Below are 27,642 nucleotides of genomic sequence, written 5' to 3' on the forward strand. Positions count from 1 at the left end.
TTAATTTAACATATCCTTGCTGAATAAAAAAAAAAGTAAAAACATACCACAAACTTTTTTTTTTAAACCATTATTTTAAATTGTAATAATAATTCATAATATTACTGAATTTTTTTTTATCCAATAAATGCAGCCTTGATAAGCATATGTTTGAGGTCTCTTTTAAACATATTAATATCTTACTGCTCCCAAACTTTTAAATGGTAGTGTATATATAAAAACTTTATATACAGTGCCTTGGGAGAAAGTGTTCATATCCCTTCATTGTTTTCATGTTTTGTTATATTGCTGCCTTACGTTCAATTGCTCTAAAGTACTTTTTTCCAACATCAATCTACACTCTATACACCATCATTGCACAGCAAAAAGACAGGTTTTTAACATCTTTGCAAATTTATTAAAAATAAAAAACTTAAATGATTCCATTGCATAAGTATTCAAACCATTATCTGGGACAGTTGATATTTAGTTTAAGAGCATTCATATGGCTTATAGATGTAAGTACACTTCAAGTGAAGTTAACCTGTGGCAAATTCAACTGAATGGTTATGATTTGGAACAGCACACGCATCTTAATGAAAGGTCTAACAGCTGATAATGCATTTCAGAGCAAAGACCAAGCCCTGAGGTCAAAAGAACTGCCCGTAGAGCTCAGAAACAGATCTGCATCAAGCCACACATCTGGGCAAGAGTTCAGAAAAAGAAATCTGCTTCACTTAAGATATGGAAGATGTTTGAAACAACTAGAACTCTTCCTAGAGCTGGCCTGCTGGCCATATTGAGCATGTGATGGAGAAGGACTTTGTCTAGACTGGTGATCAAGAACCTGATGGTCACTCTAGTTGAGCTCCATGATCACTTTTGCAGATAGGAGAAATCTACAGAAGGACAAACATCCCTGCAACACTCCACCGGTCTGGGCCAGATGCCATCCTCTGAGGGACTCGTCAGAGAAGAAGAAAAGCTCAATGCACTAAAATATTGAGATAGCCTTAAACCTGTAAGACACACTGTTGTAATACTACAACATCAGTTTTAGCTTGACTAAATTAAAGCTGCTCACGTCTCTCTCTCTCTCTCTCCAAGACCACATTTACACAACTTATAGGTCCTATTTTTCAGCCTTGCAATGCTATTGGATGCTAGATTTCAAAAATAGTCCTATTTACCTCTAACAACCTGCAAACTTCCCTTAAAGCTAAATCATCTTGCTTTCCTGGACTGGATAAATCTACATTCAAGTGAAATGCCTAAAATATTTCTGTGAATATTAATATGTGTGGTGTGGATCATGTAGATATTTAGGTTTTGTTGAATGCACTGATCATTTTAGATTTTTTGAGCTTGTGTCATGTCAGTGTTGTAATTTTGCAACGTTGGGTTAAAGGGGTAGCAAAATTTGCCTGTGCCCCTTGCACATTACACAGATGAATTGTACTTCTGTCCCGTGTGGGGGAAAAAAACATACAAATAAAAACATAGTTTTTTGATCATTCACAAGTTTTAAATATATTTTTCTTTGTTACCATATTAAGATTCAATCAAGATTGTACGATTATCAATTGATAAGTTCAAGTTGAAGAACAAATTATATAACTTCAATAATTTGAAAGTATTTGTGTAGCAATATCTTAAACATGTTTTTTTTTATTGTTATGTTTTTATTGTTTTATTGTGTTAGCCTGCCATATATTTTTACCTAATCATAATAATCCAACAGCAGTTTGATTGACATTAGTTGGAATGCACTATGAAAAAACATGATTTTTGAAAAGAGTTAAAGACTGAGATATGGGATATGGCTTTTTGCATATTAACTTTTAAAATATATACTGTGTATCACTTTAGAAACTAATAGCCATAAAAAACAAACATGATTACTGATTTTCACAATGTAAGATAATAAATATATAATTAAAAGTAAACTTTATATGCAGTGCTGTCTTGCAATATCACGAGTTTCACTGGTAGAGCAGTTATATAGCAGAGTACTTCTGTCAGGAATCTACCAGCCTCTAGTTTACACTAAGAGCAATTCGTAAACAAACCCACAATGCCTCACCGCACAGACCAAAGCATGAGCTCATCACGCTGTTAGGATTATGCAAAAATCATTTACTCTTCAAGTGCATTTTTATGCAGGAAATAGATATTTATATAGTTTATATCAGGGAGCTCAGGTTGGACTAGTAAATGTTCTGCAGGTGTGCATGACTTGTTTTGTTTCATGGACTACACACTAAATACTTCAGTATCACCCTTATGATAACCTAATATAAATTATAAATAACAGAAAAGATAAACAACAAAAAAAAGCCTAATATAAGTAGCCATTACTGCCGTTACACTGTCCACCCTTGATTGTCAGAGTCTCCAGGACATCCTGTTTCAAGTAGCAAGGAACGAGGTGGGACTTCCTGTCGCTACACATTCTCCCATTCCTACAGATATCTGCATCTTCTTCATCCTCTTCGCTGGAAGTGTTACCGTTCACCTCTGTGTCCAGTTCGTTGGCATCAAACGGGTCACTGAAGGATGAGTATTCAATCTCCTCCATGCATGGCGGCTCATCGTCCTCGAAACAACTGCGGAAATAAACACAATGGTGTTACAATTTAACAAACTAACACAACAATCCAAAACATTTTGTTAAATGTAAGCTATTATTAATACGATCAATACAGCTGAAATAATATATAAATATTAAATATTTTGTATGTTTAAATAATAAAATATAAGATGAAAAATAAAAAAAAATAAAAAAAAACTTGAATCATACAAAAACAGAAATCAAAGAGATTTCTTTATTTAGACATAAAAAAATAAAAACACAAACGTATGCAAAATGGCAAGAAAAAGAAAAATGAAAACAAAATATAAAAAATATAAACAAAAAAATAAAAAATAAAATGAAAAAAAGCACAGAAAATGTTAAAGAAAAATAAAAAAAGCTAAAAACATGAAAAAGTACATAAAATGACTAAAAAACTGAAGAAAAAAACGGAAATATATAAAATGAAAAGCTAAAAATAGGCACATACTACTAAAAATCGAATGAAAATTTTAAATAAATGTTAATTCAAAATATTAATCAAAACAGCTGTATAGAGTAATACAACACTGCAGCATTATGGGAAGAAAATACACCATAACAATGCATTGATGAACTTTCTTTGAACTTTACAATGATTTTTTGGGAATAATCATTTGTTTAATTTAAAATGTATACTGCAGCAGTTAAACACAGATGTGTGCACTGAAAAATTGAATAGAAATGACAAAAGCACATACTACTAAAATAAAATGAAAATTGAAAATAAATGTTAATACCAAATATTAATCAAAACAGTTGTATAGAGTAATATAACACTGCAGCATTATGGGAAGAAAAAAAAAACTATTAAGTGCTCTGTAAGTCATCACTTTATCACTGTGGAGAGAAATTAATTTGAAACCTATCGCTCTGTCTCCGCTGCTGGATCCGCTGAAGGACGGAATGACCTTGAGTTTCCTGAGCGTTTTGATTGACAGTAAACATAAAGCCCAGTCACACTAATCAGATCAAAACGACAGAAATCCATCAATCCGATTCGCTCGTCCTCACCACCAGTGTGTGTGTGTGTGTGTGTGCACGTGTGAGTCTGCTTATCATTTTCTTTGCCCTGGGTGGAAATTAAAGGGAAAAAATAACATCTGGCGTGCCACAATGTGAAGAACCACATTGTATTTTCCCTCTTCATTATATAGGAAAGATGAGATGATGCTCTGGGTGAAAGACGGAGCGTGTGAGAGGGGTCTCATGAGACGCAGGAGACATGTCCCTTTCACAAACAAATCACGTCCTCTTGACTCGCAAAATGAACCAATTTGTTATGCGGTTGTCAGTGCGGCAACAGGTGCAAGTTACTCGTCTATTATTCTGGCTCTTACTGGGTGTCCAAATTTTCAGTGCAGGACACATAACAAGCAAGAATATTAGTGTCTGTTTTGTGGTCGGAGGACCTGTCATTTGTAAGGGGAGATGATCTGCATATATAGACCGTGTGACTAAAGTTATTACGGCCTTTTGAGTATTTGAACAGCTCTTTTAAAAGGACATTAAATATATTTATGGAGTCATCAAACGTTTTGAAAACCTTGTTGAAACATCAAGAAAGAGATTAGAAATTGTTTTTTTAAAAAGCAAAAAAAAAAGCAAAAGGAAAGGAAAGCAAAGCAAAACGAAGTAAATCAAAGCAAAGCAAAGCAAAGCAACAACATCAAATGTGGACAAAAAACAAAACAAAACACAAAACAAAAAGAAAATACAAAAATAAAACAAATAGTCTAAAAACTAAACAAAAGAGAATAAAAATAAGAAAATGAAAAGGATCAGAACAATTAATCAGGAATAAAAAAGAAATAATATATATATATATATATATATATATATATATATATATATATATATATATATATATAAGAAAATAGAGAAAATTGAATAAATAATCACAAACAAAAAGTTTAAATAAAAAACATGAAAATAAATAGAATAAATATAATTATAATAATAAAAATAATAAATAAACAACACTTAGAAAAGAAAAATAAAAAGATCTCTCTCTCTCTCTCTCTGTATATATATATATATATATATATATATATATATATATATATATATATATATATATATATATATATATATATATATATATATATATATATATATATGGAAAAAAAAAAAAAAAACACCCACCAAAATATATATCTTATGGCCACATTTGATGTTGCTTTACTTATATAATACAAGAAGAAAAGACACCATAACATTGCATTGATGAAATTTCTTTGAACTTTACGATGATGTTTTTGGGAATAATCATTTGTTTAAAGGGGGGGTGAAATGCTCGTTTTCACTCAATATCCTGTTAATTTTGAGTACCTATAGAGTAGTACTGCATCCTTCATAACTCCAGAAAGTCTTTAGTTTTATTATATTCATAAGAGAAAGATAGTCTGTACCGATTTTTCCCGGAAAAACACGACCGGCTGGAGGCGTGACGTGTGGGCGGAGCTAAAGAATCACGAGTGCGAGTAGGCTTTTGCGTTGAGACATTACCGTGAGGGAAATACCATCATCCAAAACAAACCATGGCTTACAGTCAGATTCAGCGTATATTTATGATCCAGAATCAGATCCAGAGGCTGAAACTGAACGAGAGCAGCAGCAGCAACGACTCGCTCGGAGCGGGGCTCGAACCCGGGTCTCCGGCATGGGACGGGACGCACTAACAAGGAGAGAGATATTTAAGCACTTTTACTTACCACCTGTGGTTCCAACACATGATCGTGACCCTTTTTTGTTGGGATTGCATCATCCTAAAGAAATAAACGATACGCAAATCCGTCGTCAAACTGGGCCATGTGAACAAGCATCTTCGAAATGCAGGGAACAGACAAAAACACTTGCACAATTCCGTTGATGCTCTGTAAAAATAAACTCCATCCACTGGTCCCTTAATGCTGTTTTGTTTTTTCTTGGTAATCTGTGCAGGGTTGTCTTGCCCTGGCAACCAAAAACACACTTCTTTTGTGACTTTTCGCGACGCTCTCGCTCTGATCAGTGAATCGCTCTGATCAGTGAATGTCTGTGCTCTGCTCTACGGGAGCGCGCGTTCTTCCGGCAGAAGTGCCTTAGGACCCACATAAGGAAATTCCGCTCCATCTAATGTCACACAGAGCCATACTCGAAAAAAACTTTCCGAAATTTGTGACAAACCGGAAGGAGTATTTTGGGAACAAAAATACTCCTTCAAACGTACAACTTAATTTTTGAAACTTTGTCCATGTTTAGCATGGGAATCCAACTCGTTAACAGTGTAAAAAACTCTGTATGCATGAAATAGCATTTCACCCCCCCTTTAATTTAAAATGTATACTGCAGCAGTGAAACACAGATGTGTGCACTGAGCCTGGCATTACTTTCATACTTGGCCGAAAACCACATAATCAGAGTGAAACTTTAAATATGTTTGGACAAAACAATAAAAAGGCAAAAAAAAATAATAATAAAAAAAAAATTAATAAGTATACAAATTATACACAGATGATTTCAGTCTAAAATGATTATAGTGTACAGTAAATATTAATAATAATTTGTGATGTTAAAAAGATATTTGGAAGCGATTTTTCATTCAACAGCAGTCATGTGAGCTTTGGTGACCTACTGTTTACTGCTTGCAGCTGCTCACCAATGATGCGGGTTTCTGACTTGATAGGCTTGATTCTCTGAAAGCAAAGACTTTGTGTACTTACACAGGTCTGCTTTCAATTACTTTAAGTGGCCGCTGAGAGCGAGAGCTGTTCATTTCTGTGCCGCTCAGCCAGGGTGATCCATGCGTCTTTGTGCCAGTCAGCATGTTGGCTTTTCAGCACTTAGTAATAAAAACACAACTCAGAAGATCAAAAGATGACAGGCAAGGCAGATTGGGAGATATGTGGGGCTAGTTGTCACACTTTTTATGATGGCCGGGCTAGTTTGTTTGGTGTGTTCCACTTGTCAGCTCTCGTCGGGCTCACAACGGCAACAGTTTTCCGGATTCAAGAGTGAGAGCTCTGATTGGTTGTACAGTTTAGCGAACGAATCAGAGCAGAGAATTAAAGCAAAAGTGATGAAAACAAGCAAGCATGTGATGAAGGTGGTGCTGTGGGTTCCAGCGCCGCTTTTTGTTCCGACGCTTCTTACGTGAGGTGAAAACACCGTCGGGGTTTAGGCCTTTAGGGAAGATGAATTCAGTTTTCATAAAGACATACCTTTAAATAATAGTTATCCCAAAATATTTAATTGTCATTTACACACATGTATATTTTGAAGAATGTTGGTAACAAGCCAAACAGTGAAGGTAGGATTTTCATAATATTTTTTTTTTTTTCAATTCTATGGAAGTCAATGGGTACCGTGATTTGATTGGTTAATAACATTCTTTAAAATATCTTATTTTGTGTTCAACAGAAGAAACTTGTTTTGAAAAACTTGAGCGTGAGGAAACGATGAAAGAGTTTGAATCCCAATGTGCCCAGTAGAAAATGGACTTGTTTCCTTCATTTAAAACCAGTGCTAGTATTATGTATACAGTATTACTATTTTGAATTAGCTTTTATTTAATTTAAGTTTAATTTTAGATAGGCTTTTTTTAAGTTTGAATTTGTCATCTATTTCAACTATAATATTTCTAAACTATAACTTTATAACATTTCAAGAAAAAAAAAAAAAAAACACTTCTGTGACAACATGCCCCAATAGCAGGCACTGTATGGAGTAAATTGACCCAATGGGAACCTGCCATTGAAGTCAACATGAACATGGCATTAACAACCAATTTTAATTCTATAAAGTGAAATTTCTCAAAATTAGCTAACTAGTTTACACACAATATTTTGTGATGTGAAAACTACCCTGGTCGCCTAGACAGAGAAAGAGTGAAATGGAAAAAGAAAGAATGAAATCTATAATTCAATTCCCTAAAGTCAATGGTGTCTTAGGGGAAACTGAGTGTCCAGTTTGGCTAATTTGATGCAGGTTTCCAGAACACAATCACCTGCCATTTCAATTACTCCAAGATCACTTGCAATTCACTGTACGGATGGAAGACAATCAATGACTATCAGGAGGATTATGCTGCTGTGGCTGGAGCCTGAACATGGGGACTCGGGGGATAGATAAACAGACAGTCACAGAGTTTGCGGTTGACCACTCCGCATAGTCGTGAATGGAAATCCTATTAGCTATAGCACTTGCTTTTATAAATTCTCCCGGTGTCTACCAGCAGGAACTGAAGCATGCTGAAAAGACAGGCATAGACACCTTCATTTCACAATCCTCAAAAGCAGAAGAGGAGACCAAACAAGGGTTTTCTTGATCGGTAGAAATAAAAGATTTGATATACTGTAGCCATAATCTAACAACAACAATACAGAGCATCAAAAATGTCACCCAGAGCAATTTTGTAAACTAAGCTGAAAAAATTAGACATTCAGAAATCACCACAGTTATGTCCAAAATATCGCTTCATACATACAATATGTCCACCCATATTGTTATATCAAAAACACATTCAGTAGTCAGCATTATGTTGTTTAATAATCAAAAAGAAGAGCCTCTTTAAATACACTATATATATATATATATATATATATATATATATATATATATATATATATATATATATATATATATATATATATATATAAGAGTATATAATAGTATATTATATGATGTCATATGTAAAAGTCTTAATTCATATATTAAAAGTAAAAAAAAAAAAAAATACAAGAAACTTTAATATTATAAATAAAGAATTAAAAAAAGGTCTACAGTATGTTATACGATATACGATGATCAATACAGTGTGATGCTCTTTAACAGCTATATTTAACCATTTAAGGTGTGATGTAACATCCAACCCACATCCAACATCCAACCCTGTTGGACCACTAACCTTTGACCCCTACCCATAATTCTTTATGACTGTCCGTTTATTTGTCACAATGTTTCATATATATGACGCCATAAATTCAGCATGGCTGACAGAAGTGTTGATGTCTGCAACAGTTTAATCTTCTATTGCAAAAAAACAGCAGTGTAACGATCACAAAATTCAATTTCAGCAACAAAAATAGGTTTAATATTTTAAAATTCCTTTCCTGGGAAATATAAAGCTTATGATATAAAACGTTTCCACCGTTTGCCTTTAAGCATTAGTTTGATGTAAAGATAAAAATGTCCTGCCCTAATTTTCTTTCCCTCCTCCGGTGTGTTTACCACGCAGAAATATCATCCGTCTTATGTTTCGCTATAGGGTTGAACTCGCGAGTCTGGGAGTCGTCTCTTAGACACGAGAAGCAGCTCGACAAATCCGCTATTTTGGTTTAATGATCTACAGAAGTCTCTGTTGGCTTGGCTAAATTGGTACGCGTGTTTATGAAACACTAGCGCGTTCTCCATTTGTCATCTCGCCAGCGCCAGCAGAAAGAGTTTGAATTCCACTTTAGGTAGTTGCTAAGTAAATATATCATTCATTCAAGTATTATGCAAATATTTACAAGGCCTGTGCCACATCTCGATGAATATGAGAACAGACGTGTGGCAAATACTTTTGTTCCCCTTTGGTACACAAAACAAAACGATACAAAAACTGACCCTGCGATCTACATACATTGTCAATGCAGACATCTGATTGCATTATTATTCAGAGAGGCAGTGTATGTCTGCTGAGAGGAGGATTTTTCAAACAAGCACTGGTGGAAATCCTGTGGGGGACAGGACTCTGTCTGAGCGTTGTTCCCCTAAAAATATGATTAAAACCATGCTGTGTATTGTAAATAACCATGTTTTATACTTTTAATAATTGTGTAAGTGGTAAGACAACACAAATGGGGCAACATTTTTATTTTAAATCTTAAGTTTAGAAAGATTTTGAGTCTCCCCATCCCTTACTTCACAGTGCTTTGGTGCAAATGCCTGCTTTACTCTTTTACATCACCTACACACACACACACACACACACACCTCCGGTGAGAGAGAACACATGCAGTCAATAGTTGATGAACTCCAGTAAGTAAGGCTGTCAAGGCTGTTATTCATCTAAACATTGGATGATGTGATTATTTTCTCTACAGATGATGCCAGTGTATTTTTCGATGAGCCGCTATGTTAGCAATAATAACGCTTCCTGCTTGACGGAAAGGATTGCCAGGTTATTACAACAAAACCCGACCAATTGCTAGTCAAAACTAGCCCAAAACTAATCCAAAACTAACTTCATTTTGAGGGGGTTCCTTGGTAAAAATCGTGTTCTGGGGGCTAAAATAAATAATTTTTGGGGTCGCTTCAACCCGTGGACATGAAAAACAAACGGCAACAACAGCAACCCAGTTCACCGGGAAAACCACAGACTTGGCAACACTGTGACGAATAGTAATGTCTACAACGGACACAAGCGCTGTTATGGCATGACCACAACAGCTTGACTTAGTCTAGGTTGGCACGGTCTTGATCCCTGCTGCACTAATAGTAGTAAGGCTTTCCCCGTGTATACATATCCTTACAAGAACAATGTTAGTTGTATTATTTGTGTCTCCTTCACAACCCCCCTGGTGTTAGACAAGAGATGCCCCTGCAAACAAGCAAAGGTTTTCTAACAATTTGTTGTGGGTTATATTCTGCAAAAAGCGTACTATGCTTATCATTACCTTGACTAACCTCACAGAGTTAGTCACGTGTGCCTTAGCATTTATGCTGTTTTCAGCATGTTTTATGTTTACAATTCAAAGCCAGTGGCAGATCTTGTCAAGGGTGATCAATAGACCAAAAACTGTGACTTATACATAATTAGGGAAACTAATGATGAAAAACAACAGGGTTGAAAAAAATGGGGACAAATATTTTAGAGGTGCTTTATGTATATACACATTTTATTTTAACTTTTTTTATAATAATAAAATAAAAAAGTCATACAAATTGTAATTAATTACTAAGCATGCAAATTAAATCAATGAATGCATGAATTAATGAAGCATGGATAAGATTTTTTTTTTTCATAAATAATTACTAATAAATACAGCACAGTGAATTTATTTGGTCACAAATATAGTGAGATTTTATAGACTGTTTTATAGTTTCATATATTTTTAACTATAATTTATTTCTTTGACAGCAAAGCTCATTGTTTTAGCAGCCATTAAGTCTTCATTGTAACATGAACCTTTGAGAAATCATTCTAATATGCTGATAAGTTTTAAAATTATTATTATTATTATCAATGTTGAAAACAGTTGTGCTGCATAATATACTGTATATATATAGAGAAAGAGAGGTGTGTGTGTGTGTCAACCACAAATATTTTGTTTACATAAGTAATTTGCTCATTTAGTCTCCCATGGCTTATCTATTGTGTTTGTACAATAGTAGTAAAACCTTTTGTCAGTTTTGTAATTATAGATGCAGTCTCAATCGGATTATCAATGTCATGCAATCGACAAATTCCAACGCAATCAGAATCAACAATCAAACACAATGGAAGTATGAGAGATGAGGGCCAATCTCTTCCCTCCATCACCTCCTGACCGAAAACAATCCATGGGTCATTAGAATTCTCCCCTCGCGGCTTTGATAAAGAGTCTTAGCAGCTTGAATTTTAAAAGCCTAATTTATCAGTGTGAGAAAAAAAAAAAAAAAAAAAACAACGCTTCAGTTGGAGCCGGAAAATATGTTTTAAACATTTATGCACTATTTAAATCAATTCAAATCACTATATTCATGCACAGAGCTTTGTGCCATCAAGTTGATTTGACCAAATTCGGTTTTAGCAAGTTCAGTTTGTGTATACTCCAACCAAGCTTTTACACCACCATCAACAGTTTGTTATATGCTGTCACACGGACATTATATTACATAATATAGCCAAAATAATATATCCAAATATTTATTTAGAAAACTAAATAAATAATATAATTGTTAGTAGTTACTGTAGAAACCTTAATATATACATGTAAATCCAATTAATGTATAAATGTAAAAGCAAATACATAAAAAAAAAAAATATATATTACTTATGTCCTCAATGTTTGTTCAAAATTGCTCAACTTTTTAAGAATAATCAGGTGCATTAAGTTTGTCTGCACATTGTGACAAATACTTAAAAATAATCTTTGTACAATAATGCAGTTTATAAGGAGTCTAAGGAGGCAGCAAGATGCTTCATGTTAATGACGCTACTGATATTTTACCTATTTCAAACGCAGAACCATGATTTAATTACTCTTAAGAAAGGAGTTAAGTATATCTGGAGAGAGGTGTGCTGAGGAAGCACACGGCATGTAATTGCTTCTCAAATCCTCTGGTGAAGACCTGGTCAAGAAATAAATATATAAATAAAATATCATCAACTACTTACAGTGGATTACAGTTTGACATCCATGAACTACTGATGAGGTGGCAGTAAGTACAGATAAGACTGGAAATAGCACTTAATACTTTTCACTGACATGAAAATGATTTTTGCAGAATTACAACATAAAAAAAATAAAAATTATGAAATCTACTATACTAATAAATAATATACTACATAGTATAATACTGTAATATATTATTTACTGTAACAATATACATTATATATACTCTATTATGATATTCTATAATAAATACATTAACTATAATTATTAAAAAAGTTAACATTAATTTTATAATTTATTAAATTATAATTTATTTAACATTTTATAATTTACAGTTATTTTATCATTGCTATTGTTATTATTTACCATTATTATTATTAGTAGTAGTAGTAGTAGTATTAATAATAATAATAATAATAATAATAATACTAATAATAATACTACTAATAATAATAATAATAATAATATCCATAATTTATTTAATAAAAATAATAGTTGTTGTTATAATCATAACAAATAATAGGTGCTGTTATAAACAATTAAACAAGCCTAAAAACTAAAGAAAATAAAGATATAAACCTGTGCAATGTAGCAAAAGTAATTAATGTAGTAAACTATAATTTACTCTACTTATAAATATGCATTGATTTCAAGAAAATGCCATACCATAAATAAATAAAATACCATAAATCTTCTACCTTTAACAAAATGTCTGGCTCTTCAAAAAGCTATGGAAAAAATAAAAAAAACGGGAGTCCAAAGTTGCGGAAATAATTTCATTTGCAGATTAGAAGGTTCAAGCTGCGTTCTGCATGTACGGCGAGGGAGTGAGCGTGTCTGTGTGACGGCAGGGGACAGCGATTCAATCAGCTCTCTCCTGGGAGACGTCCATCGCTGCACAAGGATACACAGCTCTTGTTTACAGTGTGTGCTCTCACAAACTATTCCAGACACCTCATAAGAGATCTGCCAGCAAATATCTCCTAGAAGGCATTAAAATCAACGCCACTCAGAAGCTGTTTGCAGCCCACTTTTCAAGCTCTTATCTTCTCCTCCGTCCTCAGCCTCTGTGTCTGAACGCATGCTAGTAAAAGATGTGCAGAGGCAGTTTGATTTTACAACACATCCTGCTATCAAGCCTGTTCATGCGAGGACTGTAACACAGGGAACAGCAGCTCTGAATTTTAAGTACGCTTATAATGATTCTTTTGGAGAGTCAGTCCAATTGTGCGTTAATAATTAAACGTGAAACTGAAACACTGAGCAATATGAAGTTCTGGCAAACTTTCAGAGTGTGCAAAACAGTCCGTGCCTCTTCCCCACGGTTCGGTAATTTTTGTGGAATATTTAGAAATGGATTCGGATGATGTCATCTGCACTGAAATGTAGATTTATCACAAACCTAGAATTAGCAACAATGCAATGAGAAATCAACACCTCCTGGTCTCGTGTGCAAAATTATGTGAGAATATTTTCATACTTTCTTGATAGATACAATTACTAAAATGTACCACAATAAAAGTAACATTTAGAATGAATATAATAAAAAGAATGATTAAAAACAAATGCAATTAATAGTCTCTGAACAAAACAAAAAATGAATTGACTCAATTTAATACAGTAAGTGTAAATAATTATGTATACAAATTAAACTGGAAGTCACACACACACACACACACACACACACACACGTAACACATTAATATACTGACCAAAGAAAAAAAAAGAATACTTTGTAAAAATGATTGAGCAACAATTTGTTAGCGTAAGATATATTATCAAATGAGCAAAAACAGTAAATAAATAAAAAATCATATTCAGAAAAAGTTTGTTTACAAAGTTTTGTGGTAGTTATATAAAAACAAACAAACAAACAAATAAAGTGTATAATCACATACAAAACCGTTCTTATGTACAAAGATTTTGGGCAATAAAATGAAATAAAATAAAAAATAAAAAAATAAAATAAAATAAAATATTTATTAACAAATATTTCAAACGACACTGCTAAGGCTTAGAAAATTTAAGAGGGATACACCAAAAATAAAGATATATATATATATCAAATAAAGTGGAAACTGGTTGCAATAAGGTAATAAATCTAACATTTTAAACTCAAAAACCTGCTCTCCCTCAGACAAATAACAAAAGGATGAAGTCTGCCTGGGAAAGCAGGGTGATGCATGCCTATTTCTTTCTAAAGACTTCTTAAATGGTCTAAATAAATTGAAATGAAGTGAACTAACTGGCACGTTCAACCTTCCTCAGTTTCCAGAAGGGCGACCATCATTTCAGAGTGGATTAACAAGTTAATGTAGCTTGTGGTAACTTTTGATGGAATAAGTTTCACAAGTCAGCTCAATTCTCATTGTTGGAGAGGCTGGAGGTGCTGGGTGAATCTGAGGACAACTGCAAATAGATGAAATGGGCCAATTGGCATATAAATTCAATTGGAAATATTTAGAATTGTAATAATCAATTAGAACTATTATTGTTTGGAGATTATTTGTTGTTCTTGTCCGTCTGTTTGTTTGTTTACACTTCTAAAGATCTCCTTTGTGTCTCACAATCCAACACGTTTCATGGTTGACTAAGCTTTCAACTTCGAGGCTTTGGCGAAGTGCTCTGATGTGGGGGAAGAAAAGAAATCAGGCGCGGGAAGAATTACAGAGCGAGCCAGAACACACCGTAGGGACTCGTTTACAAACTGCATAATAAAATAAAAAAAAAAAACGAACAAATGTGTCAAGCTGAATTGTAAGATGTCATGAAAGGTGTGGAGACGTTCAAAGGTGTTTTTGTGAGAGCTTGTTATCTTCTGAGGGTCGGTGTTTGGCCATTTTTAGTTTATTAGATAAGAAAACACTTACTGTTAAATGATGTCATCAGAAAGCGGTTCTAAATAAACTAAAATTGATGTCAGATACAAGAATTAAAAGATTTCATTTCAATGCACGGGCATATCGTGAAATCTATAAATATATATATAAAAAAAGTAATGCTTTTATTATTAAAAAATAAATTCCCTTTTTAGAGCCAAAAAATATATAAAATACTGACCTTTTGACACAAGATATAATAAACCTGAATATGAAGAATGCTAGAGTATTCTTGTGAGCCCTCTGGTTTTATTTGACATCTGGCAGGTACTGAGTGTTCTGTCGGGCTACTTTTCATTTGGAAGTGCATAGCCAAAAGTGCTGGCCAGGAAAATAGCATCCATCTGAATGTGAATTCGCTTTCCTCACACAGGAGTCACAAACAAAAAGGGCTTGCTGGCAGCTCTTGAAGAGCTCGCTTCTCTTTTGTGTCTGGGGCTTGAGGGGAATTAACCATCCGCATGACTTTGTCTGCGATGAATTTGGATGTGTGGCATCAGGAGAGGAGAGGAGAGGAGAGGAGAGCAGGAGAGGAGAGGAGAGGTGAGGAGAGGAGGAGAGCAGGAGAGGAGAGATGAGGAGAGGATAGGAGAGGAGAGGAGAGGATGAGAGCAGGAGAGGAGAGGAGAGGAGAGGAAATAAAAGATGAGGAGAGGAGAGGAGAGGAGGAGAGCGGGAGAGGAGAGGAGAGCAGGAGAGGAGAGCAGGAGAGGAGAGGAAAGGAAAGATGAGGAGAGGAGAGGAGGAGAGCGGGAGAGGAGAGGAGAGCAGGAGAGGAGAGCAGGAGAGGAGAGCAGGAGAGGAGAGCAGGAGAGGAGAGGAGAGGTGAGGAGAGGAGGAGAGCAGGAGAGGAGAGATGAGGAGAGGATAGGAGAGGAGAGGAGAGGATGAGAGCAGGAGAGGAGAGGAGAGGAGAGGAAATAAAAGATGAGGAGAGGAGAGGAGAGGAGGAGAGCGGGAGAGGAGAGGAGAGCAGGAGAGGAGAGCAGGAGAGGAGAGGAAAGGAAAGATGAGGAGAGGAGAGGAGGAGAGCGGGAGAGGAGAGGAGAGCAGGAGAGGAGAGCAGGAGAGGAGAGCAGGAGAGGAGAGGAAAGGAAAGATGAGGATAGGAGAGGAGGAGAGCGGGAGAGGAGAGGAGGAGAGCAGGAGAGGAGAGGAGAGGAGAGGAGAGGAGAGGAGAGGAGAGGAGAGGAAAGGAAAGATGAGGAGAGCGGGAGAGGAGAGAGGAGAGGAGAGGAGAAGAGAGATGAGGAGAGATGAGGAGAGATGAGGAGAGGAGAGATGAGGAGAGAGGAGAGATGAGGAGAGATCAGGAGAGGAGAGGAGAGATGAGGAGAGATGAGAAGAGGAGAGGAGAGGAGAGATGAGAAGAGGAGAGATGAGGAGAGGAGAGGAGAGAAGGGGAGAGATGAGAAGAGGAGAGGAGAGATGATGAGAGGAGAGATGAGGAGAGATCAGGAGAGGAGATGAGAGATGAGGAGAGGAGAGGAGAGGAGAGATGAGATGAGAAGAGGAGAGATGAGATGAGAAGAGGAGAGATGAGATGAGGAGAGGAGAGATGAGATGAGAAGAGGAGAGATGAGGAGAGGAGAGGCGAGGAAAGGAGAGATGAGGAGAGGAGAGGCGAGGAAAGGAGAGATGAGGGGAGGAGAGGAGATATGAGGAGAGGTTACTGTGATGTTCATTTTTTTTGTTATAATTTATTTCATTTTTTCTATATGTGTACACTAAGCTTTGGCAATATTGTATAATTTACATTCATGCCAATAAAGCAATTTTGAATTGAATTGAGAGGAGAGATGAGGAGAGATGAGGAGAGATGAGAAGAGGAGAGGAGAGGAGAGATGTGGAGAGATCAGGAGAGGAGGAGAGATGAGGAGAGGAGAGACGAGGAGAGATTAGGAGAGTTGAGGAGAGATGCGGACAGTTGAGAAGAGATGAGAAGAGGAGAGATGAGGAGAGATGAGGAGAGGAGAGATGAGGAGAGATGAGGAGAGATGAGGAGAGGAGAGATGAGGAGAGATGAGGAGAGGAGAGACGGGGAGAGATGAGGAGAGGAGAGACGGGGAGAGATTAGGAGAGTTGAGGAGAGATGAGAAAAGGAGAGATGAGGAGAGGAGAGATGAGGAGAGATGACGAGAGGAGAGAGGAGAGATGAGAGGAGAGGAGAGGAGAGGAGAGATGAAAGGAGAGATGAGGAGAGATGAGGAGAGAAGAGGAGAGATAAGGAGAAGAGAGATGAGAAGAGAAGTGGAGAGATGAGGAGAGGAGAGGAGAGGAGAGGAGAGGAGAGGAGAGGAGAGGAGAGGAGAGGAGAGGAGAGGAGAGGAGAGGAGAGTTGGGAGGAGAGGAGAGATGAGGAGAGGAGAGATGAGAAGAGATGATGAGAGGAGAGGAGAAAAGAGATGAGGAGAGGAGAGGAGAGATGAGGAGAGATGAGGGCTGTGAGTTTGGGCAGGAATTGTAAGTGAGGGAAGTGCATGTACAGCGCTCTATCCACCCTCAATACCATGACTTAGGTGCCCCTGAGCAACGCACCGAACCCCCAACTGCTCCCGGGTGCCGCAGCATAAATGGCTGCCTACTGCTGTGTGTTCGCGATGTGTGTGTGCACTTTGGATTGGTTAAAAGCAGAGCACGAATTCAGAGTATGGGTAACCATACTTGGCTGTATGTCACGTCACACCTTCACACTTTCAAGATTTTCTATTAGGGGGCAGTCCTTATCCAATCATAATTATTTTCATGTTATTCGCCATAATTGATAAATGGCTGACATTAAAATGTTATACCATTTTGTCAAAAAAAAAAAGAATACACAAAAAAAACGTTTTTTTTTTTTTTCCCTAAACCCTAAGATAAAATAATATTCAAAAATCAGTCATTTAGCAATTACAGTATTACAAAATATACAGCAATGAGTAAATGTATATATATATATATATATATATATATAGTTGTGAGACCTGCTAAGTATATGTGGAGTTATATTTATTAATGTTTATAAATTGTTGTTAATAAAAATACACTAAAACTGAGTGAACAAGGTATTTAAATGCAATAAATTTAAATGTAATAAATATAATATTATGAAAAATAAATGAATAATAATAATAATAAATTAATATTCAATATCTATCTATGCTACTAAAATGTTACATGACTTGTTAAATGTTGATCAAATACATTGTTCTTGTTTCATATTAAAAGTGTGTTTGTCTATGACAGTAAAAAAAAAAATATATATATATTCTACATCCATCTAAGAAGAGCTGAGCTGAATCAGACAAGGCTCGTAAGCAGCATAGTGCATAAGTCAGTTATGCAATACTCTCGGGTACAACCAGTCAAGTTTACCGCTTTCTCTTCAGTAATATGAAGATGAGGGGAACAATAGAAACATTGTGAAATCCTGAAGAAGAGAGAGGGGTGGGATAATCTCCTCAGAAAACGGAGCGCTCTGTGTGGACAAGATGTAACAATTCAAAACGCACACAAAAGGGATTTAATTGAACTTCGTAGAAATCAATAGCTCAGCTTTGTTCCATTCCATGACAGAAATCAAGACTCGAACTTGAGGATGCTGGGGAATGGAAAATAGAGGGAGAGAGGAGAAGAACGAGTGTGTGTGGAGAAGAAAGGAGATGGAAAGACCAAAGGAAAACAGAGAAAGTGGCAGTGCTCCCAGGAAACCCCTTTAGTGGCAAATTGAAAACTTGAAAAGCAGCTGATGCACTCTGAATGAAACTCCGTCCACATCCCACAGCTCAAGATCATATTTAAAAAGAGTAAAATGGTGCGCCTGACTTGGCAACAGCAACCCTGCAATATAACTCTTAAAGGTCACTAACAAGGTAACTTTGTCAATAATCGCATTATGCTAATATTATAACATGGTACAACGCTTAGAAAGTACTACTGTACAGATATCCTTCATTCTAGTTAACAGCACTATCCAAACTGAACTGAAAGTAATAACATCACTGTTCTGTTTGCATACTGAATTGCAAATAATCATCTTTCTTGCTTGCTTTAATTTGCATAGTGAATTCTCACATAACTAGCCACCTAAAGACTGAACACAAGCCACAGACAGAAAACAAAAAGGGTCATGACAACAACAAAACATCTCTAACAACTGCTTTAATCTATATTTACATTTACTCTCAATGTAGTCACTTATCTTGTTCATTTTATCGCACATTTCTGCAGTTAATTCAGCTCCAAACTACCTAATTTACTCCATGTACACCTCATTTTGTAGATAATTTCAGCATTACATGTATTTTTTTTTTCATTGTTGGGGAAAGTTATTTTTTAAAAAGTAATGCATTACAATATGTTCAACACTTCCTAAGAAAAGTAACTACAGTAATTGCATTAATTAGTTACCTTTTATGCAAGGTAATGTGTTACATTACTTTTGCGTTACATTTTTCTCATCTGGATGAGGCTTGTTTGTTTTTAATACAAAAATTTCAATTTTGGCAAATGTAGAGGTGAAATGAATTAACCTCTGATGTCATACTTTCTATTCATTTTGAGGAATACCGAATACAGTATGTCTTTACTTGCTAGTGAGGTGAGAAAATGCATGTTCACATTTAATCTAAAACTAAAGCAAGCTTCATGTTTACACCGTTCACAGAACACCTCTGCACTTACTTACGATTTCTCTCAATATGAGAACAGGAGAGCTGTCAATCAAACCACGGGAAAACAAAGTAACTGGCGATACTTATTTGAAAAAAATAATCTGATTACATGACTTGCGTGACTTGTAATGTGTTACACCTGTGTATTTTTAGTTTTTACAAACTTAATCGTCTAAGATAAAACTGGTTAATCTCCCAAAGAATGAAACTTAATATTAAATGTTAACAAAATAATAAAATATGAAAGCAATATAAAATAATCACAAGTGCCACTGAGATGTACAGTGTGGCAATACTAAAGGATTGCTTTCTCTGGTTATTATAGACTTTTTTATTTTTTTATTTTTTTATCATCAGACATCTGGCTCAAATAATAATAAAAAGTGAACCATAACTGAAGAACGTCTATCAGCCTCCAACTTTCCAAATAATAATTTTAACAAAAACATTAATTTTATTCCTTTGCTGCTGTGGGCTTATTCCTTCAGGAAATGTACATCTAGCTCTTATTTCCATTCTGCTCCACCGAAGCGGAATCATTATCATAATATAGTTACAGACAATTATGGTTATCGAATATAAACCCCACAAGGCCAGCTGAATGTGCACATAATAACAAAATGTGTCGGTTAGTATGCTAAATTCCAATAATAAAATACAGATATATCTTTCAAATTAACAGTCTTATTTAAAAAGGAGCAGAAAATGATTCAGATATCTTTTGTTTTTAACATTTTGTTTAAGGCCATGTGTCTAATTAGTCTCTGCGGTATTTGCAAATTTGAAGTATCTTCTGTATCTTAAGCAAACCCAGTTGAGAAGCACTGTTTTAAAGTATTGATTATAAACCGTTGATTTAGAAAAACTTTTTATCGTGGTCTATTTTGACAAGTTTTGAAGCCCTAGATGCGTCTGCGGTCAAAATAGGTTCATTTAAAACTCACTTATTGGATTTGTGGTTGAGAAGCCTGTCGTCCAGGTCCAACAGGGCAGATGCGTGTTGGATCAGACGGCTGTTATAATGGATGGCGTTCCTCCTGAGGGTGAGAAGACTCTGACTGAACTTCATTCCCATCTCCTCCAGCTCCCGTGTCCCTGTCTGCAACCCCTGCGAGGTGAAGACATTTGAGATTGACAGTTCAGATTTATGATTGACAGACTGATTGATTGGGGCTGTCAAACTACATTTATAGACTTGTCACTTAATTCTGGAGACTTATTGTAAGTGGAGACATTTGCACTGGGAACACTAGTGTAAGAAAATATATGAATTTTCTTGACTTAAGTCACAAAATCTCTATAAACTACAACTGAAACTATTGTTTGGACAAAATGTTTGATTTAAAATAAATGAAAACAAATAAATGAATGCAAAATAAAATCAAAAAATGAAAATAAAAAACACAAAAGCAAACAAAACATAAAATGAACTACAGCAACAATGCAAAACAAAACACTAAACACAAACCAAAAAAAAAAAAAAACAAGCCAAAAAACAGAACACACACACAAACCCAAAACAAAACGCAAACAAAACGCAAACAAAACAACAGAAATCCAAAATAAATACAAGAACAAAAAACTAAAACATACAAACAAAAATCACAACTAAATTCTTACAAAACTCAAATTAAAATGAAGCAAAGAAAAAAACACAACAACAATGCAATGAAAAACAAAAAAACGTAAAACACAATCCAAAATAAAAACAATACAAAACAAACAGTAAGTAACAAGAAAAAAAATAAAAAAATAAAATATATATATATATATATATATATATATATAACAGCATTTTTGTATTAAGGTAAAACTGAAGATTCATGAAAAGAATTTGGGGAATGTTTACAATTTAACTAATTTATTTATTTATTTTGCAAATACCACTTGGATGTTTTTGTATGTGGAAAGAGTTAGACATTTTTATTTGACACCAACATATTGTACCCATTGTAGCACTTTGGAAAATTTGCTGAAAGCAGCATTGAGTCAGGTCCAAAAATGCATCTGCATTGACACCACAATGTTATTGCACACTTCCCGCTGTGCACAAACTCTCCTCTCATATAATGCACTGTTCCGGAAACAACCATTAATGGAAATCCAGACACTAACAATATTTTCTGCCACTAGTAAACAAACACAGCGCAGGCACTGAAACGTTCATGCTTTTCTAAGCACACAAAAGCATGCAATAACCCAAAGTACTGACCCAGTGGTTCAATGAGCTGTGGATTACTGCAGGTTAACAAAATCAATAAATCTGCAGTGTCTCCATGTTTCTTCAGCGCTCCACTCACCGGTGAAACCAAAACAAAGAAGCTTGTGGAGCTTTTATCTGCTCACCCAAGTCGTAATTCAGGTTTCCATTAAATTCAAACCAAAGCATTTACTGTATGCATTTATTGTATACAGTAAATGTTTTGAAATAAACTAAGGATGTTTCATAAAAAATAAAAAATACATATGGCTTTGACAACATGATTTTGTATTTAGTATGGGTAGTTGACATTATCTTTGGTAAGATGGCCTGCTATACTCCATCTAAAACGTTTATAATCTGCATTTTAAAGTTTCAATCATATCAATCATAATTTTCACCTCAAAAAGACATTGTCTATCAGTTCCTAGCAGATTAAATTTTGTAGTATAACATAACTTCATAGAACATATTTTGTTTACTTTCATGAATTTTGAAAGCCTTGACTGATTGATTGATTGATTGATTTTTTCTTTGATAAGGAACCCCACGAGTTTATTAAAAGATACATAAAGAAACAATTCAACAAAATGTAAATTGATTTCAGAGCAACAGTTGGTAAGATTTTTGGTGAACAATTAACTAAATTTCAGTTTGTTTATATGATTTCAGAATTTCAGTCTTGTGATGAGACTAACGTTGAGAGAGGATTATAAATTGCAACAAAAAAATGCAAATATATTTATAAATGTTTTAAAAACTACAAAAAGCATTTTCTGATTTTTTTTTTTTTTTAATTTACTTTGATTCTTTTTATACTTTAAGTCGTTTCATTTAAATTAACTAATAAAGGCAAAGTCATTGTAAAAAAATGCAAACAAACTTAATTTTTTTTTTTTTATAATAATAAAAAAAATTGTCCACTAATAGAAATATATAAAAAGAAAATCCCCAATTAGAGTTTTTACATACATTTTAACCTCGAATCTATGAACATTGTACATTGAACATTGTACTTGTAAACATTTTGAAAATGGAGACATGAAACAACTGTGTGCAATCAGTCATAAAATGAACAGTCAAACAACATAAGAACAGTCATAATTACAAGCTGTTCCCTCCATGTCATATGCATTCTCACCCATATAAAGTCTTTAACCTTGCCCATTTCAACGATCTGTTTTCTGTCAGATTACGCCTTTTATAGCAACATAATGATTGCAGATTATTTCGCCATGGAGCAGCTGCACCTGCTCACTCGAGCATGTTATTAGCGTGTGAAAGCTGCACACTTCCCCAGAGAATGCGCGGCTGCGAATCCCTGTGAGCCCATCATTCACCGCAACCTCGGCTCGGTGAGATCGAGTCCGGTTTTGCTGCAATGCAATCTCTATTAGAAACTATTCATTATGAGCGATCGCGACTTACAGGGCTGTGTAGGCTGTGAATTTTTCAGATGAACAAACCTTTATTTGATTGCCTCTTTCACCCCACGTGACACCAACAACCCTTCTTACTTTCTCTCTCCCCATGTACGAGCCTTGACGCTGTAGATAAGTGAGCCTTAGTTGTAAACTCGGCAGGGCAGATGAGTCAGAAGGGAGTTAGCATCAGCGCTAATACCTTAAGAGTCTCACCACACTCTGGGGAAGCGGCCAAATTAATGGGAAGCTGTGTAAGGTAGAGAATGATGGGCGAGCAACACCAGGCACACCTACACACACCTGACCTTTACGTGATCGAGAGACACAGCGTACAAAAACACACACACGTCCACAGAGCAGACACAAACTCACTCTTGTCAAGACGGCCACAAACAAACAGACGTTTACCGCAGCCTCCCTCTAACCGGCCAATGAGACGCTGGGGTGCCGAAAGCGAGGGAGAACTGCTCAGTATGAGCACGGTGGTGTGTTCTGGGTATCACTCTTCAATAATTTAGAGGCAAGCCAAGGGTAACGTGTAGAATGCATAGAGCCTGGGCTGTTTGCTCGCAGTCGAAAATCAATTCTCACCATGTTTGCATTGAGTAGGCCACACTGATCGTTTCAGGAGACGCACAGCCCTTTAACTTCCATTCGGGTGCGATCGGTCATGTCAAAACTCTCGTGCTTATGGGTTTCGAGCGGAAGCTGAACCCATCTGCTATATTTGCATGTAGCTTATTGCAAATTAAGTGCAGCAAAGCAACTACATTAAAAGCGGTTGCTGATATGCAACCTGTTCAGTGCCAATACTAAAATCTAGGTCAGATGTTAGAACATCAGAACATTCAGATGACATTTTTGTGACGTGGGATTCAGAACACTCATGAACCTACACTGTGAAGGACTTCAGATATTAGTTCATACTTTATTCAAAATTATATATAAAAAAATAAATGCGTGTGTGTATCTTTCTGCATACTTAATAAAATATACACAGTACACAAACAAATATATTCTGCAAACAAAAACTGTTATTTCGGATGTGGTATATATAAAATATAAAATATATTTTCAGGCATCAGAACTGATTAACTGATTGATCAAAAAAAGTAAATATGTAAGTTTTCAACCACTTAACAAGACTGATTGATTTAACACTCGCTGAGGCACTTAAATGCAACAAATGAAGCAAAAAATACTGCACATAATAGATTATTCCCAAACACAGACAAATACACACAGCTTGCACGCTCTTGTTTACAAATTAAATCTAAATCACTTCGAGCCTAGACTCTTCCATTTCTGTGTTACAGGGAGAGAAAAAAATAAATATCTCTTATGCAGCAAAGCGTTTCGGTCGGCAGGGGCAAATTCCTTGTTTATTGGAGTGACAGTTTTTCCCTTTGATAAGACCAGAGTTGAGGAGAGCCAAGCAGGCAGCAGGAAGACTGCCAAAACAGCACACAGGCAGAGAAGCTATCATGCCCTTTCAGAGGGCCCAAGCCATTAGAGAGGTAAATTACCCCTCCTGATCGCTCTTATTAACTCTAAGCTAATCTCAGTGGCATACGGCTTGATCACCATGGCTATGTGCCACTGAACAGACTGGTATCAATTGTAGAAAATTGCCCCATGGCAGCAGATTAGATTATTTTTTTGGATGGATGGAAGCAAATTCTTAAGGATGTGAAAACTACTTTTTTTTTTTTGGTGAAATATATTGTATAAAATAGGCCTACATTAAATAAACCGTACCATATATACTCAAATTATTTGTTAAATGTAATTATTATAGTTATTGTGCTCTGCGTGAATAAACTTTAATCCTACAATAATAGTTTATATTTTGATTGACTGGGTCAGATTTGGTGGGAAATATCAGGTTTACAACCTTCATACTTGATTTTTTACGTCATGTTCGTAAGTATAGAAAATAAGACCCAGCTATTATGGTTCAAGATATGCAAGTAACTTGTTCAGATGATTTATTATTATTATTATTATTTTTTTTTTTAATAGAATTGATTACAGTGATTACAGGAAACCGTAGAACTCAAGTCCATAAATAACTGGCATTTTTTCTTTCAACCATTTTTAATTTTAAACCACTCTCGTGCAAATAGCTACACTCTTTAAAAAAAAGGTTTTAAAAGAGTGATTTCACAGGGATTCCATAGAAGAATATATTTTTAGGTGTGCTATGGGATTGAATGAACGCACTCAAATAAATAACACAATACATACTATTGTTTCCGAAACTACTACAAATAGCTTTCCCCTCTAAAAATTCACCATGTAAGGGTACAGGAGGTGATTTTATACGGTGGCCCAGTACTTCACAATTAAATCTCCACAACTCAATATAAAACAAGCTGCAACACAATTAAATTAGTAGCAACAAAACAGAAACAAGTCACAACACGATCAAATTCGCACAATACAATGGAAACAAGCTGCAACATGAAAAAATAAGTGCAACACAATAGAAACAAGCCACAACACATTTAAATTAGCACAGCACAACGAAATGTGTTGTGGTGATTTCTCTGGGTTGTGCATTAATGGACCACCATAATTTTAGCTCTAGACCAAATGCAAAAGAATCGACCAGAACGTGTGTATCTTAAAGTTAAACATTTAATTTGACACCCAATCTTAAAAAATGATGTCTGATAAAAATTTTAAATATGCATGATACTAGTCCAGATGTTCAATATCTTAGACTCTTTCAACAAACACATCTGAACAAATTAAAGAGATTTCGGAGTTCGAAATTCAAGACTTCGGAGAGAGTTTAGCATGCTAACAGCTAACAGTACGTTAAAGCTACTTGTCAAAAGTAGCTTTAAAAAATGTGAACATTGAGTAAAAGTTAATATAACATCTTTCAGGTATAAAAATCTTCATAATAAACACTGAATATTGATATCAATTTATTATTTTTGCAAACAAGCTTTAAACACTTTAACTGCAGATACAAATAATTTGTAACCCAAACAGTTTAAAAAGCTGAAAAAGTTGTGTAACTCAAATACTAATTTAGATGTCACAAAACATAGGGTCTCTAAATTTATCAAAAATCTAGATAAACTAGTCAACTACACTAAATGACTAGTTGACCATCCATGCCTACTTCTTAGTCTATCTTTTAAGAATTTGTATAATCTATTCATTTGCATGCTCCTCAGAGTGGTTTTGCACATTTCAGTGATTTTGCAGAAACGTGGCTAATTAATGTGACATGCTAATGCCACTGTTGACATTTCCGATGACAAAGATGTATTGCATATAAACTGTCTGGTCTTGCGTCGCTTTGCCCACTTACCTCCTTACATATACAGTACTCACAAAACCCACCTTTCTTCCTTTCAGCCTGCAATCATAAATCAATGACATGTCACACAATCGCTAACTAGTAGCTACCTGGCCATTTTCAACCAAGTGCTTTATTTCCCCCGAGGCTTCTGTAGCTTAGTTCTGCGGTTAAACAATCTTACAGGACATTTGGTAGCACAGAACTCGAACTGTTTTCCAATAGATGCCCAAGCATAAGAGAGCTCTGCTAGCAAGCCTATGTGTCATTGATGAAGTGAGTCATGAGGAGATTGGAGTTCTTGACTCAGTGGCTCCCTCTAGCTCTCAGCTATATCACGACATAGCCTCTAAAAGAATAACATCGCAAATGACCTACTGTTTTTTAAAACTAACTCGGACGTCCTCTGAGAAATATCTGGAATATCTTTGATTGCATAATATATATTTTGAAACCATAATGCTCTTCATAATTTACTTTGACCTTCGTCAAACACGGATTAAAAGTTACGTTTTTCATTGTGCTGCTCGGTGCATGTTCATTAAATATTTGGCCATTTTAACCAACTTTTTGGTTTTTCAGATATCCTATTTGCTATTCTATCTATGCACGATAATATGTTTAACTGCATTTTATTATTAGAATTCATATAGCATTGTTTTATCACTACTGTGCATGGCCTATAACACAATACAGTTGCTAGCATGATTTTCTTTGTCAATCTTAAAATAAAAAAGACACTTAAAAACCCGCTGACATCTTTTCTGATTCTAAATATAAATAATAACGTGTTTATGAAATAATGAAGAATTTGAAACGAGCCTGGCGATAAGTGCATTTTTCATGAAGTCCTACTTAATGCAAGGATCAGAGGAGTCTTGTTTCGTTGGACGAAAAATCTAAAGACAGTCGGGGCTGGCTTTGATAGACCATATGTTCACGTAGCCTCTGGAGTTCAGCTAGAAACTTTTAAAGATTGATAATTACAAACTAAGTTGTATTCAATGGCTTTAATGAAGGTGATAATGCAATTAAGCTCAGGGAAACATCACCTGTTCATTCAAGCAGGTCACATCCAGTAAACATCATGCTTTCAAAGCACATCCCATAATTATGGTTTCCACATTGTGCCTGAAAATATACTTAATAGTCTAATTACTTTGAGAGAAAATTATTTTATAAAATACATTTCCTGAGCCTTCTTTATCATATTAGAAACCTCTACACTTAAATATTT

The 27,642-nt window shown here is 35.3% G+C and overlaps 1 protein-coding gene across 3 annotated transcripts in view; it reads right to left on the reverse strand.

Moving 5' to 3' along the window:
• Positions 1–273: 273 nt before the first annotated feature.
• The window catches only part of LOC113043076 (cytosolic carboxypeptidase 4-like), a 200,452-nt gene continuing 173,083 nt past the window's right edge, over positions 274–27,642 (reverse strand). For all 3 annotated transcript variants that reach the window (XM_026202202.1, XM_026202203.1, XM_026202201.1), the window contains exons 23-24: positions 20,410–20,573; positions 274–2,585 (exon numbers count right to left, since the gene is read on the reverse strand). In XM_026202202.1, the coding sequence (XP_026057987.1) occupies positions 2,318–2,585; positions 20,410–20,573 (432 nt within the window). In that variant the 3' untranslated portion in view covers positions 274–2,317. The remainder of the gene's footprint in view (positions 2,586–20,409; positions 20,574–27,642) is intronic.

Source organism: Carassius auratus, chromosome 25 (assembly GCF_003368295.1).
Source record: "Carassius auratus strain Wakin chromosome 25, ASM336829v1, whole genome shotgun sequence".
In the NCBI taxonomy this organism is placed as follows: Eukaryota; Metazoa; Chordata; class Actinopteri; order Cypriniformes; family Cyprinidae; genus Carassius; species Carassius auratus.